General features: G+C 35.5%; 2 protein-coding genes across 3 annotated transcripts in view; one reads left to right on the top strand and one right to left on the bottom strand.

The window, feature by feature from the left end:
• The first annotated feature begins 8,584 nt into the window (after positions 1-8,584).
• On the top strand, positions 8,585-15,731 carry LOC149821823 (chaperonin CPN60-2, mitochondrial-like). Its single transcript, XM_089981511.1, has 18 exons — positions 8,585-8,755; positions 8,843-8,867; positions 8,982-9,113; positions 9,211-9,370; positions 11,026-11,201; positions 11,455-11,550; positions 11,638-11,742; positions 11,849-11,935; positions 12,011-12,100; positions 12,239-12,319; positions 12,448-12,516; positions 12,741-12,818; positions 12,955-13,050; positions 13,256-13,355; positions 13,966-14,069; positions 14,161-14,266; positions 14,354-14,432; positions 15,390-15,731. Exons 1-18 carry the CDS (start codon positions 8,718-8,720, stop codon positions 15,496-15,498), a joined length of 1,731 nt encoding a protein of 576 aa, XP_089837637.1. The 5' UTR covers positions 8,585-8,717; the 3' UTR covers positions 15,499-15,731.
• Positions 15,732-16,894: 1,163 nt separating this feature from the next.
• The window catches only part of PTAC3 (plastid transcriptionally active 3), a 47,876-nt gene continuing 45,379 nt past the window's right edge, over positions 16,895-19,391 (bottom strand). For both annotated transcript variants that reach the window (XR_016425713.1, XM_089979976.1), the window contains exons 11-13: positions 17,723-17,926; positions 17,522-17,655; positions 16,895-17,419 (exon numbers count right to left, since the gene is read on the bottom strand). Coding sequence is in view for 1 of the 2 variants with exons in the window: in XM_089979976.1 (XP_089836102.1) it covers positions 17,236-17,419; positions 17,522-17,655; positions 17,723-17,926 (522 nt within the window). In the remaining variant the exon portion in view is untranslated. The remainder of the gene's footprint in view (positions 17,420-17,521; positions 17,656-17,722; positions 17,927-19,391) is intronic.

Raw genomic sequence — 19,391 nt, 5'->3', positions numbered from 1 at the left:
TTGGTTTAAAATTTTAAATAAACTTTCCTACGAAAAAAGAAAAGCTATCAGCTTGGAACAAATGTGTAGAGCAAGACACAACACATAAAGAGTTAGGTAAAGAGATTATGTAAATAAAAGCTAAACTGATTTTATTTTTAATTCATAAAGTTTGTGTACTCCTTTAATATATGTGCATGGTGTCAAAAGTTTAAATGGGAAGAAATGACAGTTCTTTGTAAGAATTTGAAGTTTTTGGTTTATCTTTGGTTTTTATCAAGAAAAATAATAAAGAAAATTTCTGAATAATAATATGTAAAAAGAAAGATACGTACAAATAAAAATGTACCATTTTTTCCTAGAAATAGCTGATACGCATCTACCTATTGTGATAAAATCACGACATTGTTATTTAAACAATAATATTGCGATATTATGAAACCGATGTTGATCACTAAGTATACAAAATTATTAACAACTGATCATTTAGGATATCATTATTTGTCAAACTTTTCAATCTAATTCATATGCACCCCAAAAGTTTGGGGGTTCGCAATTTTCTGCCAAAGTCTCTGCTTGGGGGCTAATCAAATGATACCGAGTAAATTCTGTTATTTATTTATTAAAATGGCCACTCTACCTGGACACCTTTCCCAAATAACAAGGCTTAGTTTTTAGGATTCTCTACCTTTATTTAATGCACCAATCTATGACTTCTCATCTTCTTTAACTCTCTCTCTCTCTATATATATATATATATATATCATAGTGACAAATATAGTGAGATTTATGAAAATCTTGCTATAATATCACGAGAAATTGCCTGAAAGTTTAAAACGACATTTTCTTGTGAGATTTTCAAAATATCGTGAGATTAATGAAAAAACATAAATACCATAATTTAAATATGATATTTATGTTTTAAATGGCTATTTATCATGAAAAACTGTGTATTTTTATTTTTAAATAAATTTTATCAATATTTTCTTATTTATATTTTAAATTTATTTTCTATTGCCGAGTTTTTGCCAAAAAAAACATGAGATTTATGAAAACTTTTCAATTTCTTACAAGTTTTTGAAAAATGAGATTTTGCCAAAAAAATGTCACTATGCTCTCTCTCTCTCTCTCTCTCTCTCTCTCTCTCTCTCTCTCTATATATATATATATATATATATATATATATATATATATATATATATATATATATAAGGGCGTATACAAAGGGTTCGACACTAGGTCAGATGTGTGCGCACTATTTAACGTCTATGGACCTTTTAGTGGTGGTCCTGGACCGCGCTAAAGGTCTGGCTTCCGCCCCAAAAAAAAAAACATGCTCGATGAGCGCATGTCCGATGAAAGGGGGGTTCGATGATACCCTTTGTGTGTGTGTATAGACACGCACTCACATAAGCTGTCTTGATCTAAGAGATTCAACCTACGTAAATCCATAACTTTATATGATATAGGAGTTTGACTAAAATCCAAATCCAGACTGGTTTTTAAGAATACCATTGATAGGGCTGCGAACGGGCCTGATCTGGGTTAGGGTCGACTCTGATCCACTCAAATAAACAATAACCAGGTGCGGATAGTCATCTAAGCTGAAAATAAAGATTCCATACCTGACATGATTTCATTTTTCAATTCTCAAACTCGTCATTATCATTATCAAACAGATTGGATCGGTGATGGGTTTGGTGAAGCTAAATTTCATTTAACTACTGTGCATATATTATTTCCTAAGTACAACAGTCATCAATCTGTTGGGAGTCTAATGGTTGTAGATTCTACCTTAACAAAGGACATGAATTGAGTCGCATTGTTTTCTTTTTCAATGCAAGTTATAACTATACGAAAAAACGCAAGTGAATTTCATGTTATAAGGGCAAAAATATGCTTTACACCAGAGTTACCCTAAGCGCCATACAATATGGGGAAGCACCAAAAAAATTAGAAAGCATGTTTTTCCTTATTTTTTTATTTTTTTGTATTTTTTTTTATTTTTCTTACTTTTTTTTTCTTTTCGCTTCTCCCTCGCTACTCAAAATATGCCAAATAATGTCACTTGATTTTTTTGTTGACAGTTTTACCCTTAGATCGCCCAATGAAATAGACGCCTTGGCCATGTAATTGTGGCCTGAAAAAAATTAAATATCATGTATGTAATATCTAATAATTTTTTCCTGGTTTTTAAAGTCTAAAATATAATTTTTGAATTATAGACTTATATTTAAATTTGATAAAATCATGAGAAATAACTGAATATTATTTAATGTCAGCTGGGTCTGGCCGTGGCTCAAAGCCCATTAACAAGAGCTAATTGAGTTAATTAAAATTTTTAAAAAATATTGTTTTTAACTTTTAAATTCAAGCAAAATTCAAGTTAAATTCAAGCAAAATTTGAAAACGAAATTTAGCTAAAGCTACTGTTAGACCTGCCTCAGAACAAATATTTCGAGATCTGTTTTCTCAAAATCGGATTACGGTTGGCCCAAAAAATGAATTTTTCAAAAATAACTACTTTTTATTTTTGAAGCTTTTTCTAAGTTGGATTGGATTGAATCCGCTCCATTTGATCCATGTTAATATGGATCTAGACTCAATCCAAGATTCATATTGACTAGAATCTGGTCTAAGTTGAGATTCAATTGGATTTGAATATGAATTTGGATCCTAGATCTAAATTTGGATCCATAATCCATCCATGATAATTTCAAAATTGAAATGAATTTAAAGTTTTCAAAACAACTTTTTTAAATTAGAATAAGGATGAGGTAAAGTTCTACCGGAGGTAAAACTTTACCCCATATGACCTTCCATAAGGGGGTGTCCCCCCCCCCCTAGAATATTTTTATAGAATATAAAATAAATAATAAATAATAAAAAATTAGAAGGATAAGGGTGTAGAGTTCTACCCATGGTAGAACTCTAACCCTAAGAAAGAGTATCTAGAAGGAGATGTCAACCCCTCTCTAGAAGTCATTGAGAAAATATAAAAGGGGCTAGAGACCTCTTTCTCACAAGAACTCGTGTTCTAGAGAGAGATATATAGAGAGAAGAAAAAAAGGTGAGTGAGTGAAAGTCGTGTGGGCTAGAGAGAAAGAAAAAAAGAAAGGAGAAAAAAAAGAAAAAAGAAAAAGAGAAGAAGAAGGAAAAATACATTTATCAATTTTTCTCTAGTTTTTCGGTCTTCAATTCAACGCACTTGTTTCTCTCTTAATTCGCATGGAAAAAGAATATGTATAAACCGATTTGGGCATAGGTTTAGAGGAAAAAAAGAAGAAATTTGATTTCAAAGCGATATATATATATATATATATGTTGTCAATTACATATATATATATATAATGTTTTATATGATTATCGATTTTCCTTGTGCATCTAATTTGAAAATATACATGTCGATTTTATAAAGCATACATCCAAATATATACATGTTGATTTTCTTGATCTTGTATCTGAATATGCATGTAGTTCAGGTTATCGATTTTTTCTGCTTATGCATATTGAATATATATACATATGTATATATATATATACATATGTATATATATATATATACATATGTATATATATATACTCAGATTTGTTGGGTTTTTTGTTTATGCATATGAGTATATATCTACATACATAGATACTTAAGATCTGTTGACTTTTGTGATCATGCATATGAAGGTATTCTTATATTCTTGAATGTTTGATTGTTATTGTTCATGCATTTGAAAATCTGCATGTAAATTCAAATTTATCGGTTTCATGCTCATGCATGTGTTTCTGAACATGCCGATTTCTTGCTCATGTTTCTGAATTATATATATGCTTTTTAGTGTTATCGATTACATGATCATGCATTGAAATAAATAAATATGTATTTTCAACCTATTGATTATATCTTGGACAGATTTTGAATCATGTATGCAACTACTGTTTATATATGTATTTAGTTTGGCCGACCCATGTACATGATTCTGATCATGTACATGGATCAGCCAACATGTTGTATACATGTTTATTTCAGGTCTGGCCGACCCATATACATGAGTTTGATCATGTACATATATCAACCATCATATTGTTTACATGTTTATTTTAACTTGGCCGACCCATGTACATGATTCTGATCATGTACATGGATCAGACCAGCTGATTGTTTACATGTTTATGCTTGTCTGATCAACCCATGTACATGATTTTGATCATGTATATGCATCAGCCTAGAAGTGAATATGTTAACTTATGAATAAGCCTGAATGATGATATTTGTGACTAGTCGATACATGTACATGATTTTGATCATGTATATGCATCAGCCTAGAAGTGAATATGTTAACTTATGAATAAGCCTGAATGATGATATTTGTGACTAGTCGATACATGTACATGATTTTGATAATGTACATGAATCGGATCAGCTGTGATTAGTTTTCTATTTTGTCAAATTTTTTACATGATTTGAATCTGAAAATAATTTGATGTTTGTATGACAGTGATCTTTTGCATGTTTGATTAATTATATGCATGAGATTGATCGTAAATGGCGTGGTGTGCAAGCATTGTATTCACATGTGTATGCACTTGGCTTAATGTACATTCTTTTTGTGTTTTGAATGTACATTGTGAACATATTTAAAATTTGTGTGTCTTGCATGTTCACTGAAATTTTGTAATTTACATAAATCACTTTTGAGATATGTTGGTGATTAAATATGAACCACTGCGGTTTGTGTAGGTCAGGAGCATGCATTGCTCCAAGGTTGTTGATTTTATTTATGCATTGCAAAATAATTGTTGAAAATTTATTAGTTTTTTTAATTTAATTACACTGTTAAATTACGACGGTCAGGGCTCAAAATTGTTTGTTTTGCATATGAATTTAAGAAACGGTTCTTACGTAAAGAACTTAAAATTATTTTAAAATAGTAAAAAAGACCAAACATTATAATTAATCTCTTTCGTGATGCTCCTTTCAAAGTTTGAGAATGTTGGATGGCGGTCATGGGGGACCGTAAAGATATTAAAACTTTGTGTGCAATTGTGCTGCAGGACCCGATATGGTTTACTTTCCGACCACGATTTTAAGAAGATTTCAACTACTTTGTTTAGGAGTTGTGTTGTTGACTCAGCTATAATTATTAGTATACCAAGAAAGTGACGTCAATGGTTAAAGATTTTTATTGATCTCCCGGCATTAGGTAAAAATTTCTAATATTTTAATAGAATGTAAGGATTCCTGATATCGGTTGAGAAATAAGTGTGGAATCCAGTAAATAAAATACAAATTGTGTGTTAAGCTATGACTGATAACCTACCTAAACTTCAAAAATTGTGCCTGTTTTGCGTATCCACAGATTTAAAGAAAAGTAAAAGTTAAATTTGTTTGCATTTAAATAGGGACATGCATGTAAAAGCAACTATGATAAATAACTTTATAAGTTATTCATATATATGCTTTGAATCATACATATTTTAATGTTCAATATTAGTTCATGCATCTTTGCATATTTGACTTTGCATGATATTTGGTCAAATAATTGAATGGTAAAATTATTGTGGTAAGTTATTGCTTTTGATATTCCTCCAAAGTTTATGTATGAATTGATTTATGTTGTTTTTTTCACTGTTTGATTTTTTAGAAGAATTCGTACGTAGACTTCGGTTCTTACCCATTTTCTTAATATTGTTTTACAAATACAGATGCTCAGTGATGTCGTGGATTGGCTAGCGGGAGACTACAAGACTTGCGATGGTGTTTTGGGTTTTGACATATGGCATGAATTGAATATATAATCAATTTTATATTCTTAAATCTTTTTTACTTTTGATGAATTAATAAAGTTTGATTTATTACTTCAGCTTGATTCAACGCATGAAATGGTTTGTGATTTGATAATATTAAATCTGTGATGTACCTCGGATCCTTGGAAGAGTTTTTGCAAATGCTTAAAAAATAATAATTTTACTATTTTTGAGGGTCAGTTGGGGTCGTTATCGTAGTTGTCGCTTAAAAAATCAAGTGCCTGAAAAATGACACTTAAATTTCTAGGCGGCAAAGGGCATAAACATCAGGTAAACAGTAAATTGGTCATTTTTGTTCTATTTCTAACTTGTGGTTAGCAATGATATTTCTAATGAAAACGATGGTGATCTATGTTATTGTCTTTTTTTATAATTTAGTATTTTTCTTTGCTTTTTTAGAATATAAGATTTCCCAATATTTTTTTTTTCAAAAATAAAATTAGTTATCTTGAGATTTTTACTCCACGAAATTTTGGGGATGAGAATGTGTGATTATGATCATGACTTGAGGTCCTTGACAAACAAGAACTTGACCCTGTCGAGTTCCTGCCAAACTCAGGATTGCAACTAGGAATGTGGGTATTCCCGGAGTTGCTCATGCTACGAGAGACTGGATTCAGAATTGAATATGGATGACCCATTTGAGAATTGAGTCTGATTGGCTTTATGGTTGCAGAAACAATCTTGCATATGGTCGGCATTGGATATTTAGTGTTCTTTCTAAATCTAGATATGAATCCTCATAATGGATCTGATTGTCTCGTCAAACTGGATATTGGAGTAGTTTGGAGACCCGGACAATGTAAAAAATGGGCCAATCCACATTGTGATTTGAAATCTCATGAGATTCTGTCCATTGTGATTTCAAATCACATTCAACTTCTCATTTCCATTTTCTGCTGTTTGGTTAGTTTTGCAAACGAGATTCATTCTCACAGTTGCATTTGCATTCATGAGAGGATACCAAACTTACCTTTAATATGTTTTTTATTCTCTATTGTATAGTTTTTATATCTTTTTTAAGTTTCTATTTTTGACAGAAAATTTTAACTTATTGTAGAGATTTTTCTGCCAGAATTTGCCAAGAACGAGATCTACGATACTGGTTTTATCAACATGAGGCAAAAAAGCAATTATTTGCTAGGAAAGATCACATGGATACTTCAATTGACACTCGTGTCCTGCTATCTTTTTTATATACTATTTTTCAGGAAAAATTACTCAAGAATGGTTTGTCTTGTGTCTTTTTGTCGTGTCATTGTGACAGCAGCGTCAAGACATCACAACATGGCAGGAACGATAAGGTGTCTTTTTCGAAAATGTCAAAGTTTGGATGTCTTCTTATCAGTATATACCTTTTTTAACTCAGTAAAACTTGGTTTTACTTAGGGGTGACTCGGTCATTTACACCCGACCCGATACCACAACCCGATTATACCTGACCAGATCCAAATTTAATGGACCCAGAGGTCCGGTTCAAAATATAGATCCGAAATAAAAATAAATCGGATCTTGGGTATTGAAAATGAAGACCCGAACCTGTTTGGACTCAACCCTCTTTTTATATCTGATCTAAATGGGTTTTAATATTATAAAATTCAATCAACTCGAATTTATTTGGAGCTTTTTTATATCTGACACAAATGATTCTTCATATTATAAAACTCAACCAACCTGAACTCGACCTGATTATGTACACGAATCATTTTATTCTTGAACCGACCCATATCAAACACTTTTTGTATCCGAACTAATCCAAACACAAGCCGATTATGTATCCATACCTGTTTTATATAAAAAAAAACTAACAAAACCCAAACTTACGATACATTTTGAATATAATTGATGTCTTTTTATTTCAAATTAAAAATATTAGTTGGTATGAAAATATTTTTTTACATTTAAATTTTAGTATTATTAAAAATAAACAATAAACTTTTCATTTGTGAGCCTATAATCTTTTTAATGAATAGTTTTTTTGAAAGTCAAGCCCCATGTGGCAGAGGGATTCATTCCTCGGCCTTCAGCCTATTTGAAAGTCAAGCCCCACGTCGGTGGCTTTCTTAATGAATAGTAGATTCTTGTAATTTACATGTTTTTTTTTATTGACAGGTAACTAATTTTAGAATACCAATCATATCAAGACCCGAGGTGAAACCCAAACTGATCATACCCGGACTCGTAGGCCCATATGGTCTAATTTTTTCAATCATAGCCATACCCAACCCAACCTAGCTCAAAACGGGTCTACTAAAACCAGGAACTCAATAACTCATATGGTTTCATAATTCAAATTAGATTGGGTCAGGTTTGGGTCTTACTTTAGAACATATTCAAGATTGGGTCAGTACTAAAAAATCGAAACTCGTTTAACTCATATGTTTTTATAATCCAAATTAGATTGGGTCAGGTTTGGGTCGTACTTTAGAACCAAGTCAAGATCGGGTTACGCCTTAAGTTTCACCAATCAAACCGTCCCTATATGCAGATGTGGCGGCTCCAACTTACCTCCCACTCGTGTCCCCATGTATATTAATATTCTCGATGAAACATTAACCAAAGCCTAAGTGTCTCGTGTCATTTACATCGTGTACTTGTGACATAAGTGCTGATTCGGTTTAAATGTATCATGAAGGCTCGCTTGATCCTCCCATCTAAAATCCGGTTCGGTGGCGATCCGATTCGACTCATTCCACGATTTGTTGAACGACTCGGGGTCGATACATTAGAGGGGAAGGAAGTGGAAAAAAAAAAGAGAGAAAAACCCTTCCTAAACCCTAGTAGAGGCTTCTAGACCCTTGGCTTCATTTCTAGAATCCCCTCCATCCCTCTTTATAACACTACCATCCCCTCCTTCTGCGGAGTCCTCTCTCTCTAGACAGCTCTCTGTCTCTGCTCCTCCTCAGTCTCTAAAAGCTTCGTCTAACATCTTCGCAAAAATGTACAGGGCAGCCTCCAGCATAGCTTCGAAAGCAAGGTTCATTACTCTCTCTCTCTCTCTCTTTCTCTCTAGGAAGATGGTCTTTTCTTAACTTTGTTTTTCCTGTGTTCTGTTCTTTTGCAGGCTCGCTAGGAATACCAGTGCGCAGGTAAGGATGTTCTTCATATGCTTAATCGGACCCATTTTTCAGTTTGCAAATTTAGAAACCTTTTCATGGTGATCGTTTATTCTTACTATTTTTGTCGTTTTTTTGTCGAAGCAGATCGGTAGCAGATTGAGTTGGAACAGGAACTATGCGGCGAAAGACATCAGATTCGGTGTCGAAGCCCGGGCGTTGATGCTTAAGGGTGTCGAAGATCTTGCTGATGCTGTCAAGGTTACAATGGGACCCAAGGTACCGGCGATTCGATTCAGATTGAATCGGTTTTCGATTATTTTCTCTCTTATTTTGGATAAACTGAACTGGCTTCTTTGCTGTGGTCTTTCGAAAGGGCCGTAATGTTGTATTAGAGCAAAGCTTTGGCTCGCCCAAGGTGACAAAGGATGGTGTTACCGTTGCGAGGAGTATTGAGTTCAGTGACAGAGTGAAGAACATGGGTGCCAGCCTTGTTAAACAAGTCGCCAATGCCACCAATGATGTTGCAGGAGACGGTGAGCTTCTATTGAATTGATTACAATCCTTAGCTTGTTCATTTACATCCATTTCTTTGAATTGTTGCGTGGTGAATTCGTCGTGTTCCAGCTGGTTTGAATATTAACATTGCTGGTCCGATTGGATGTTATGTGGTTTAGTAGGTTTTCACTGCATGGTTTTATGTTTTGCTTGCGAAGGAGTAGTATACTTATTTGGGGAGTGGTTACTGCTCAGTTTGGTCTCTTGGTGTTATGGTTTGCTCCTTGGTTACTTTGTTGCCATGTCAAGTTACTCGTTACATTGTTTTGTTGTAATTTACTGTCTTCCCTTTGCTTATGTTGTGGGAGTCACTTTTTTTCATCTAGAGATGTCAGTTGGTCATGAATAAAATAAGTTTGAAATCCGTAAAAGGATAATGATTAGTTCCATGAGTCATTATTTCATCGATTAAGTATCTGGATGTTAATATTAACTGTCATTTCTTCAATGGGCAGCTTTATAGGACCCATATTTTTTTCTCTTGGTTGTTTTTTTCTTTTTAAATGCTGCTGCATTGTAGTTGTTCCAGCCCGCCATGTTTTCACCTTTTTTTCTCAAATAAGCCCGTGACAGTAATGCTGGCAGGAGTCACTACTTACTATGCATAAATAATACCACAACTTGGTTGAAATGATAGACTTTTGCGTTAGCACATCAAGCACCTAACATTGATTTACTTCCTATTTGCCAATTGTGTTGCCTTTTTACTTGATTAATCATGTCTTTCACCTGGTGTTATTGTTGCGACTTTTCAGTTAAACATTTATGCATTGTTTTACGTTTTTCATTAACATTCAAGTGCTTCCATTTGTATAAATATATGAAGATATTCTAACAAGCAACATGCTAGCAGGTCTTTCATTGTTTATGAAACTGACCTGTTTCCTACGATTCAATAAAAATAGGAAGCAAAGAAGGATGCTATAGAAAACAGGGTACCTCTTGTATAAAATCAGGACAAGAAAGGACTTGGAAACCATATTATGTGATAGAATATGAAGTTTTAGGGTCAACTGTCTTCTACAAAACACGTGCATGTGTGTTTGGCGGGGTGGGGGTGGGGATGCGCATGTCACAGTTGAAAGTTCATGCATCATATTTGGTTTGATTTAGTCTATAGAATAATGGCTTTAGTGCTAAAACTGTGTATGCGAATGCAAAACTTCAATAGAACCTGTCTAGCTGAAAGCTTTGGGACATTTGTATGTATGACTCTGGCTGAGGTGAAGAGTTGGATTATTTGTATCATGACTCCTAACTACGTGATAACTGATAAGCTGCTTGTATATTATTGACGTGCAAAAAATAGATCAATCAAGTTGGTGAAACATTTGAAATGCTAAATATCGTGATCTTACTGAGCATTTCATGCAAAGGAGACTGGTAGGGTTGGATAACAGGTGGCAGGAAGCAAAGCTGCTGTCTTCATTTTGTTTTATTATAGTTGCTTTGCTTGTTGAAATTGCTTATCCAATATTCGTTGATGGCATGAGTTTTCCTTCTTTTTCTTTTTCCCCAAGTAGGATGATCTGCTTTTCCTTTTTTTATATCTTCCTGTGTATGTCTCTATTAGTTGCTAAACAAAAACATGAGTGTGTGGATATATTTAATTCTTAAGGACAATTTGCTGCAGGTACCACTTGTGCTACAGTTTTGACGAGAGCAATCTTTGCGGAAGGCTGTAAATCTGTTGCTGCTGGCATGAATGCCATGGATTTGCGTAGGGGCATCTCAATGGCGGTTGATGCTGTTGTTACCAACTTAAAAGGCCAAGCGCGAATGATCAGTACGTCAGAGGAGATAGCTCAGGTTTGTGATTCACAAGAAAATGAAGTCTTTTTTCCTCCCAACAATCATCATTTGGTATACCAATTTACTGTTTCTGACTTGGTTCTCAAATGAAATTCTAATAAATCTGAGCGTAGTTTTTATTCTCTCTTTTTAAAATGAGAACTTCATTCTATCGAAAAAAAAGAGAGAACTTCATCATATCCTTTTGTGCACTGAGTGATTTACTTGTTCTTTACAAAGTGAAATATTAATCTAGTCCCTGTATAAGCAGGTGGGTACAATATCAGCAAACGGAGAAAGAGAGATTGGTGAATTGATAGCTAAGGCTATGGAGAAAGTCGGCAAAGAGGGTGTTATTACTATCGCTGTAAGATTGCCTGACTTGTACAGTTGATGTGGAAAATAGCCTCACATATACAGCAATCTCAGTTTTGCATGCGTTCATGGTATGCAGGATGGTAAAACCTTGTTCAACGAACTGGAAGTTGTTGAAGGCATGAAGCTTGATAGAGGTTACATATCACCCTACTTCATCACTGACCCGAAGACCCAGAAATGTGTAAGTTTATTGGTATATGATGAGTGAATGTTTCGTGTGTAGTTAATAAGTGCTTCTGGTAATGTGAGGTAGAACTCAGGAAGGTACTGTATTTGTTTAATTGCAGGAACTTGAAGACCCTCTTATATTGATCCATGAAAAGAAAATATCCAACATAAATGCAGTTGTCAAAGTGTTAGAGCTAGCCGTAAAGGTAAGTCACTTCAGAATCTATCAGCATCTGTTCATGATTTGAATATTAACCATTCTTTTGTTTGCATACATTCAGAGACAGAGACCTTTAGTAATTGTGGCTGAAGATGTAGAAAGTGATGCACTAGCTACTCTTATCTTAAATAAGCTTCGAGCTGGTATAAAGGTGCTTTCCTCTCTACGTGTTATTTTTCCTTTTCTCTGCACCCATTCTAGTTCTTCTGAGTAGTTGTGGTTCTAGTAAATTCAATTCTTGCATCTTGATTAATCTGATAACATATGTATGTATCCCTTTGCTTTACAGGTTTGTGCTGTTAAAGCTCCTGGGTTTGGTGAAAACCGGAAAGCAACTATGCAGGACCTAGCAACTCTGACTGGGGGCCAGGTTTGATAATGTTTTAGCATTCTGCTTCTCTTCTAGATATTGTCATTCACTGATTTTTAGTCCTGCTTTTTCTTAAATTTTTCACCACCTTATGTTTCTGAGATTCTGTTAATATTATTTTAATGTAGCTTGTAACTGAAGACCTGGGAATGAATCTGGAAAAGGTGGATCTGGAGATGCTGGGTAGTGCCAAAAAGGTTGAATAGTGTTATTCATGCAAGTTTTTCAAGCTGATCTGGGAGAGAATTTCTTTTCATTGACCATTGGTTTTTTCTGATTTTATTGAATTACCCGGTGAATATAGCCTGAGTATTGTTGGATTTATGGACAACTAAACATTTTGGTGTTGTGGCTGATATCCTGCATTGTATTTTTTGATCTACTAAGCATCTTGTTGATTGCATTGCTCCGGTCATGGTAGGTAACTGTATCTAAAGATGACACTGTTATTCTAGACGGAGCTGGTGATAAAAAAGCCATCGAAGAAAGATGTGATCAGGTTTGTTTGAATATCTTCGACTTTGTTCTTTGTTATCAAAGTTTGAGGTGATGTTTCACTTGAGGTTGAGGAAGCTTGGTATTTGTTGTAGTGCTGAATTATTCTGTCTGATTCTCATGTATGTTGCCTTTGGCAGTTGAGGTCTGGAATAGAAGCAAGCACTTCTGATTATGATCGGGAAAAGTTGCAAGAGAGGTTGGCAAAGCTTTCTGGAGGGGTCGCTGTTCTAAAGGTCAGCCACAGTAGCTTGCAATTCTGTGGACTTACTGTTTTCAGTTAAAGTTTTCCTATTCGCTTTAGAATTCAATGTTCTTATATTCATTTTTTTATTAAATTGGTAGGTCTTATTAGCTTTGTTATGTTCCAAATGGTGCAACTTGCCGTATAACTGAAGCATTTCTTGTTTGTGATTTTATTGATATTTTTCTTACATGAAGGTTGGAGGAGCTAGTGAAGCAGAGGTTGCGGAGAAGAAAGATAGGGTAACCGATGCACTGAATTCAACAAAAGCAGCTGTTGAAGAGGGAATTGTGCCAGGTTAGTTGGTGCTTACATGTTCATGTGGGTGCTTGACATTTCCATGAAGCCAACTCTTAACTCAGGTGACTCAGCTATGGTTTTGAGTCTTGTACTGGGTCCATTTGATGCTCTGGACAAAAGCTGTCCGATGGCTTTTGTCAGGACTCCGGGGTCTGACTCTGGCTTCTCATTTTGTCCCTTGGGCTATGTGAGATGGATACGGCTGAAGATACAGTGTTACGACCATTTTTATGAAGTTTTCAATGTAACTAATATATAAGGGGATGTGGAATGGGAGTCAAAATGGAGTATCCATGTGACATAGCCCTCGGGTGGGGTGTTGCAAATGCAGGACAACCCACTTACAGGAACAGCAGTGCCCCCCCAAGTGGGTTTCCCGAATTTCAAATGCGCCCTTATATTTCTAAATAATCCTATTGAATTTAAGAGTCTTTGATCCAGTCAACCTACTTCATGCAGAGTTGTATCAAAGTTGGTAGGTTCACCAGGTAGACTTATCCATTGGGATACTGAGTTGGGAATGTTGGATGCCAGATTTTAAATACTTCAAACATGTGTCAGCACTTTTTTTGGGAGTCTTCTGAGTAGCAATTTGTCTCTATTGCAGGTGGTGGTGTTGCACTTCTCTATGCATCAAGGGAGCTGGAAAAACTTCAAACTGCAAACTTTGATCAGAAAGTTGGAGTTCAGATTATTCAGAATGCCTTGAAGGTATGATTTGCTGAGGATTTTGCATTTGTATTGATTCAGGATAGTTCGGTAGTCTGATATTTGAGACTTAATGCCTGAACTAATATTGTAGACTCCTGTTTACACAATTGCATCCAATGCTGGAGTTGAGGGAGCTGTTGTTGTGGGCAAGCTTCTAGAGCAAGATAATCTTGATCTTGGATATGATGCTTCGAAGGGTATACTATTTTGTTGTTCTAAGAACACCTTTCACACTTTGCATTCCAAATGAAATTAAGCTCATGCCGTTGACCATTTTTAACCAGGAGAATATGTTGACATGGTGAAGGCAGGGATTATTGATCCTGTTAAAGTAATAAGAATTGCATTAGTGGATGCTGCAAGGTACATGTCTTACCCATTTGCTATATTTACCAAACTGTCTATATCTGTCATTGTATAAAGAAAATCCACTGGCTAGCCCTTCTCCAGGTGATCGAATAGCGTAAATTTTAACTTTGCCCTCTACTAAAATGATAAGCAAGGGCTTTTTCATGATTATCAATATTTTTACATCTTGTATAGTCAGTTTTCTAGTTTTGCTTTAATGCATAATTGTTTGTGGTTAAAACCCTAACCCTGAATCTCTTAATAGTTTCTGTCATAATGGCCATTGGGAAACGTAAACTAGATGACCTTCTTTGGCTGGCTAGCACATATATGCCAAACTTCAAAACTTTAAAACCCTATTTTCTAATTCGTTTGATGTCAGTTTTCATTTTTTTTCGTCTCCCATTTTGCCAAGTGTCGTTGGTTTCAAAACCCTAACTCTAATTTGCATTGATGATGCGAGTCACTAAAATGTTATCCTTGCACTCTGGTTCTTCTTCTATCCTTTTGTTTTTCTTTTTCTTTTTCTTTTTTTGTGGGGTGTGGGGTGTGGTGGTGTTGCTTTTTGGTTTCCTGAAATAGGGTTGATCGATGATGTCATTCAGAGAAAAACTGCGTTTATATTTCTGAAGTTGCCTTAAAAAAAGAAAAGGCTTGATGTTTTCCTCTTACTATCTGAGATCTGGACCATTCTTCCTTTTTGGGTAAATTTATGTTGTCAAAGAGGATAGAAAGAAAAGGTATATGCGTTATTGCGTCCAACAGATTTGGACAGAAAAATCTATTGCAGTTCATCGTGACATGCATGTGGTTTATTTTTATTACCTTGTGCATTATCATGATTTTATGATTTTTCATGCATGAATATATTTTCTAGTAAATCTAATCTAGGACTTTGTCGTTGCCCTAAAGGATCGAAAACAAAGCTTTGTTGAATTTAATGACGTATGCTTTTTCTTTTCTGCAATACAGTGTATCTTCTTTGATGACCACCACAGAGGCAGTTGTTGTTGAAATCCCGAAGGATGAGAAAGCCCTGCCACCCCAGATGGGTGGTGGCATGGGAGGCTTGGATTATTGAGATGCTTCTTTCAATTGAATATCTCGTGCATTCTGCTGTCCAGTGAATTCAGAGATTGTCCTTTTAACCCTGTTGGGCTTTCTGTTTCTTTCCATTCTCACCAATTTTAGTTTGGAGGGTGAACTGTCAATTGTAACGAAGTGATGCCACTAGGGAATTTTGTTCTGCTGTATTGGGTGTTTCAATAATTCAGCTACTGTGAAATGCAAAGATCTGGGCACGGTCTTGTTTCACATTCCTCTGTTTATTTCTTTTGCTTCTCTTCATTAAGTGAAGAAGTCGATGTTTTACGTTTTCTCTCTCTTTCTCTCTCTGCATTGACCGGTTCTTTGAGTTATTACGCTTATATTCTTTCAAAGGCACAGCTGGTCTTCAAAATCTGCATGTCGACCATTTTTTACTTTAATAAAATAATTAAAATGCTCTCAAGATCAATATTTTTTTGTTTTGGTTTTTTGAAAGGCAAGCTGGGGTTAGGCAAACCCCTACCAGTTATACAACAATACCACAAACACGCATGATGAGACTAACTATTTTGCCAAAATGCTCTCGAGATCTATATTTTTATCACAAATGAGACCAACTATTTTGTCAAGGTGGGAAGGCTAGAAATGATTCGGATGCAGACGCTAGCTCTTTTGCTGATGCTATTCATGGCCGTACCTGGATCTTTAGCCCACCTCAACCTTTGCTTGATTTTTTTTTTGAAAGGCAAGCTGTGGTTAGACAGGCCCCTACCAGTTATACAACGATACCGTTGGGATTTGAATTTGCAACGTCCCAACACAAGGTGACGTGGACTAGCTGCTCCTACCAGACAAGTGGAGCCCCCATTGGTACAACCTTTGCTTGATCTGCCTACCAAGGTTGGCCAGAATTCTACTTTCTCCCCATTTCTAAACTGAAGGTGCATCTATCTCTATTATGGACGATTTGTCCTTGCAGGTTTCACCGACTTTGTAAATGTCGCTGCTTGCTATACGTTGCCAAGGGTGCTAGCGAAATTCTATCTAAACTGCAGTTACCCATCTAGTGTACACAACGAACCAAGTAGCCCGAGCTCGACTTGGTTAAAGCTGCGCTTAAGGTTACTTATTTATTCGTACTCCAGCTTAACCATAGGTCCATCAGTGGTATGTTTGAGCTCGTTCAATTACATGGATGGCTCAATAAATCTTCAACCTTTAATGCCATGAAGGTTATTGCCGTCACTTCGACACTTTCGCTCTCAGAGACGGACATAAAAGCATGATTATTTTTTGGATAGGCCAAAAGAAGAAAAAACCAATCACTGACTGCACATTGGTTGGCCTCTGGTTGGTAAAACTCTTGAGGTCCCCTGGCCACCAGGGAGTACAGCCAGCTTCGACCTTGTGGCAAGAAATCTTATGCAAGGTTTTCAAAAAATTGAGTCAGTGACTTGTCTTGAGATATTGAATTAGGGAGGATTGCAAATTCAAGCAAAAAATAAATGATAATTTTACATGCATTCGGTGGATGTTCAAAAGTGGCAGCTTCTCACGTATTCCACATTACTGTAGAAACTCTTGCACAAAATCTGTGGAATCACAAAACAAGCTGAGATGTTAGAATACAGGATTCCTGACCATGGAGGCAAAACATTCTAGCACAGGCACATTTGGCTGCAACCAGTGTCAGTGTTACAAACTATGATGCTGACCACCTCATAAGCTTGACTTTGCAAGCTGGTAGTTAGCTGATAAAATCCATATTTTATTATGAGGGATCATCGGAAAGGTCTGCAGTTTCGACGGGCCCAATCTGTTGGGCAGCGATGACCTTGTCAAGAGTTTCATCAGGAACCTTGATCCCAGCCGTTTCCAGTTCAGCCACAATTGCAATGGTTGCATCAAGTTCGCCAAGTTCAAGACATAGCGTGATAACCTCGTCGTACAATGGCCTGCAATGAAAACATGTTAACACAGACATGCACATGCCTGTATGACAGAATACATGCTTCTGAAACATAACCAGGCAGGATTTAAAGTCTAGTTGGACTTGCCTCCCAAAGACATATCCAAGGCCATGCGTCGTTTGCAAGATTGTGAGGAAGGTAGATGGGACCAGGGCTCGTATTGCTGCTCTTAGTACCATGGCACAATCTCCAATTGTTGGTTTCTCACCCAATTCAATAACCTGAAATTTAGAAAAGCGCCACCATCAGCCAGAGAGAGAGAGAATAAAAACGGTAGCAAAGACATGCCTTCAACATTATTTTGATAGCCAAGTCAACTTCTCGTTCTTGCGACCATCTTTCGGGAACCTTTGCTTTGAGTTCCTTCTCCCAAGTCCAGCCCCAAGCATCAGCAATTGTATACATGTCTGTCACATCAAACACATTTCTCTCCCTCATCATTTTAAATGCCTCATGTAGATCCAAGGGAAACCAGTCCTCATCATCAGAATCCTGCATGCATTTCATTTAACTGAACTATCATAAATGTGCCATGCACTCTTTTAGGTAATAAATGAAAATCAGAATAGTGCATGATTAAAACATCAGACTCAAGGCATCACTCTTTTCTAAGACAATCTGTACGATTTAATTGCTTGTGTTATGCTGCAAGTATGAAATTGACATACTCCAAGATAAGAGGGTAAAATGGAGTATCCATGTAACAGCCTCTAGCATAATCGAGATTAGTTTTTATTTTGAGAACAATGATTTCACACAAATAAACAATATTTAATTGCAAATTCTGTTTCTCGCAAGAGTCTTTCAGTATAATTCGTTTCAACAGCAACTCAAAAATGCCAAAATCTATCACAAGCACTCTTATGGGTCATCTGAAACCACAAGAAACTTTTGTTTCCTACAAAATTGATAAACGATTCCAGAAAGTTGGCTTAAAAGACCACTCAAACAATTTATGTTAAAGCAGCTAAGTTTCTATTTAAGATATTCCTAAATGCAGATTAAGAAATACTATTTGATATAAATAGAAGAGTTATGAGAATTTTGTGGCAGAAAAGCTGCAGCACCAACAAAATGCGGCGTAAACATGTTTTGAATTTGTATACAGGTTTACTTCAAGTAAGAATAGCGTGACGCTTACTCCAGAAAACGTGTAAAGATCAAGGCAAAACATCTAAGTTCAGTTTTGTGTACATTCAGCAGGAAGTCAGGGAACTAATAAAAAGAATTTTGCGCAGAACTTCTAGAAAAAATGTACTGCAGCTTGACAGGTGGCAAGACAAACTTGCAATAACTTTTGTTCAACCTGTCTTACAGTCAGACAATTATTTCCTTCCAATTAGTTACTATTGTTCCAAGAATTTATTTTCTTTTGTTGTCAATTTTATTAATTAATGCAACAATTGTTTTAGCTTTAGAAAGAAACTAATAGATGTACATAAAAAACCATAAACAAGTGTGACACATAAAGCTTGTACTTTCTTTACCGAACTTCAACAAATTCACCACATTTTTCTCTTTAAAATCTACAAAACGCCATGACATCCACATACATTACCTATCACCATCAAAGACATCCTACAAAATTTACAAAGGAAGACATTAAAGATACTATATTTTCAAATTTACAAAGGAAGCACATTATAGATCCCTGAGAACACAATAAAGAAAAACTTATCTGCCAGTGAGTTGGAATCTGTATGATCAGCTCCATTTAAAATGTTGTGAATTGACGTATTCCATTCTCTTGGAAAATCTTTTTACATCAAAAAAGCATATTTATTAAAGAAAAAGAATTTGAACAAGTCAATGCAAATGTAGAATAGAGGAGGCAGCCATAAAAAGGAATTTCTAAAATAATTAGCCCGTAATGTTTTAGAGGTCCACAAGTCCAGGTATATTCATGATAGTTGAAGTGAGTCTACATGGAACCCGATACATAATTTTACTGGCATGC

The sequence above is a fragment of the Nuphar pumila genome, chromosome 11, assembly GCF_984573655.1.
Source record: "Nuphar pumila chromosome 11, dmNupPumi1.hap1.1, whole genome shotgun sequence".
Classification (NCBI taxonomy): domain Eukaryota; kingdom Viridiplantae; phylum Streptophyta; class Magnoliopsida; order Nymphaeales; family Nymphaeaceae; genus Nuphar; species Nuphar pumila.
Note: the sequence above shows the minus strand (reverse complement) of the source record. Positions and strands in the feature narration are given on the sequence as shown.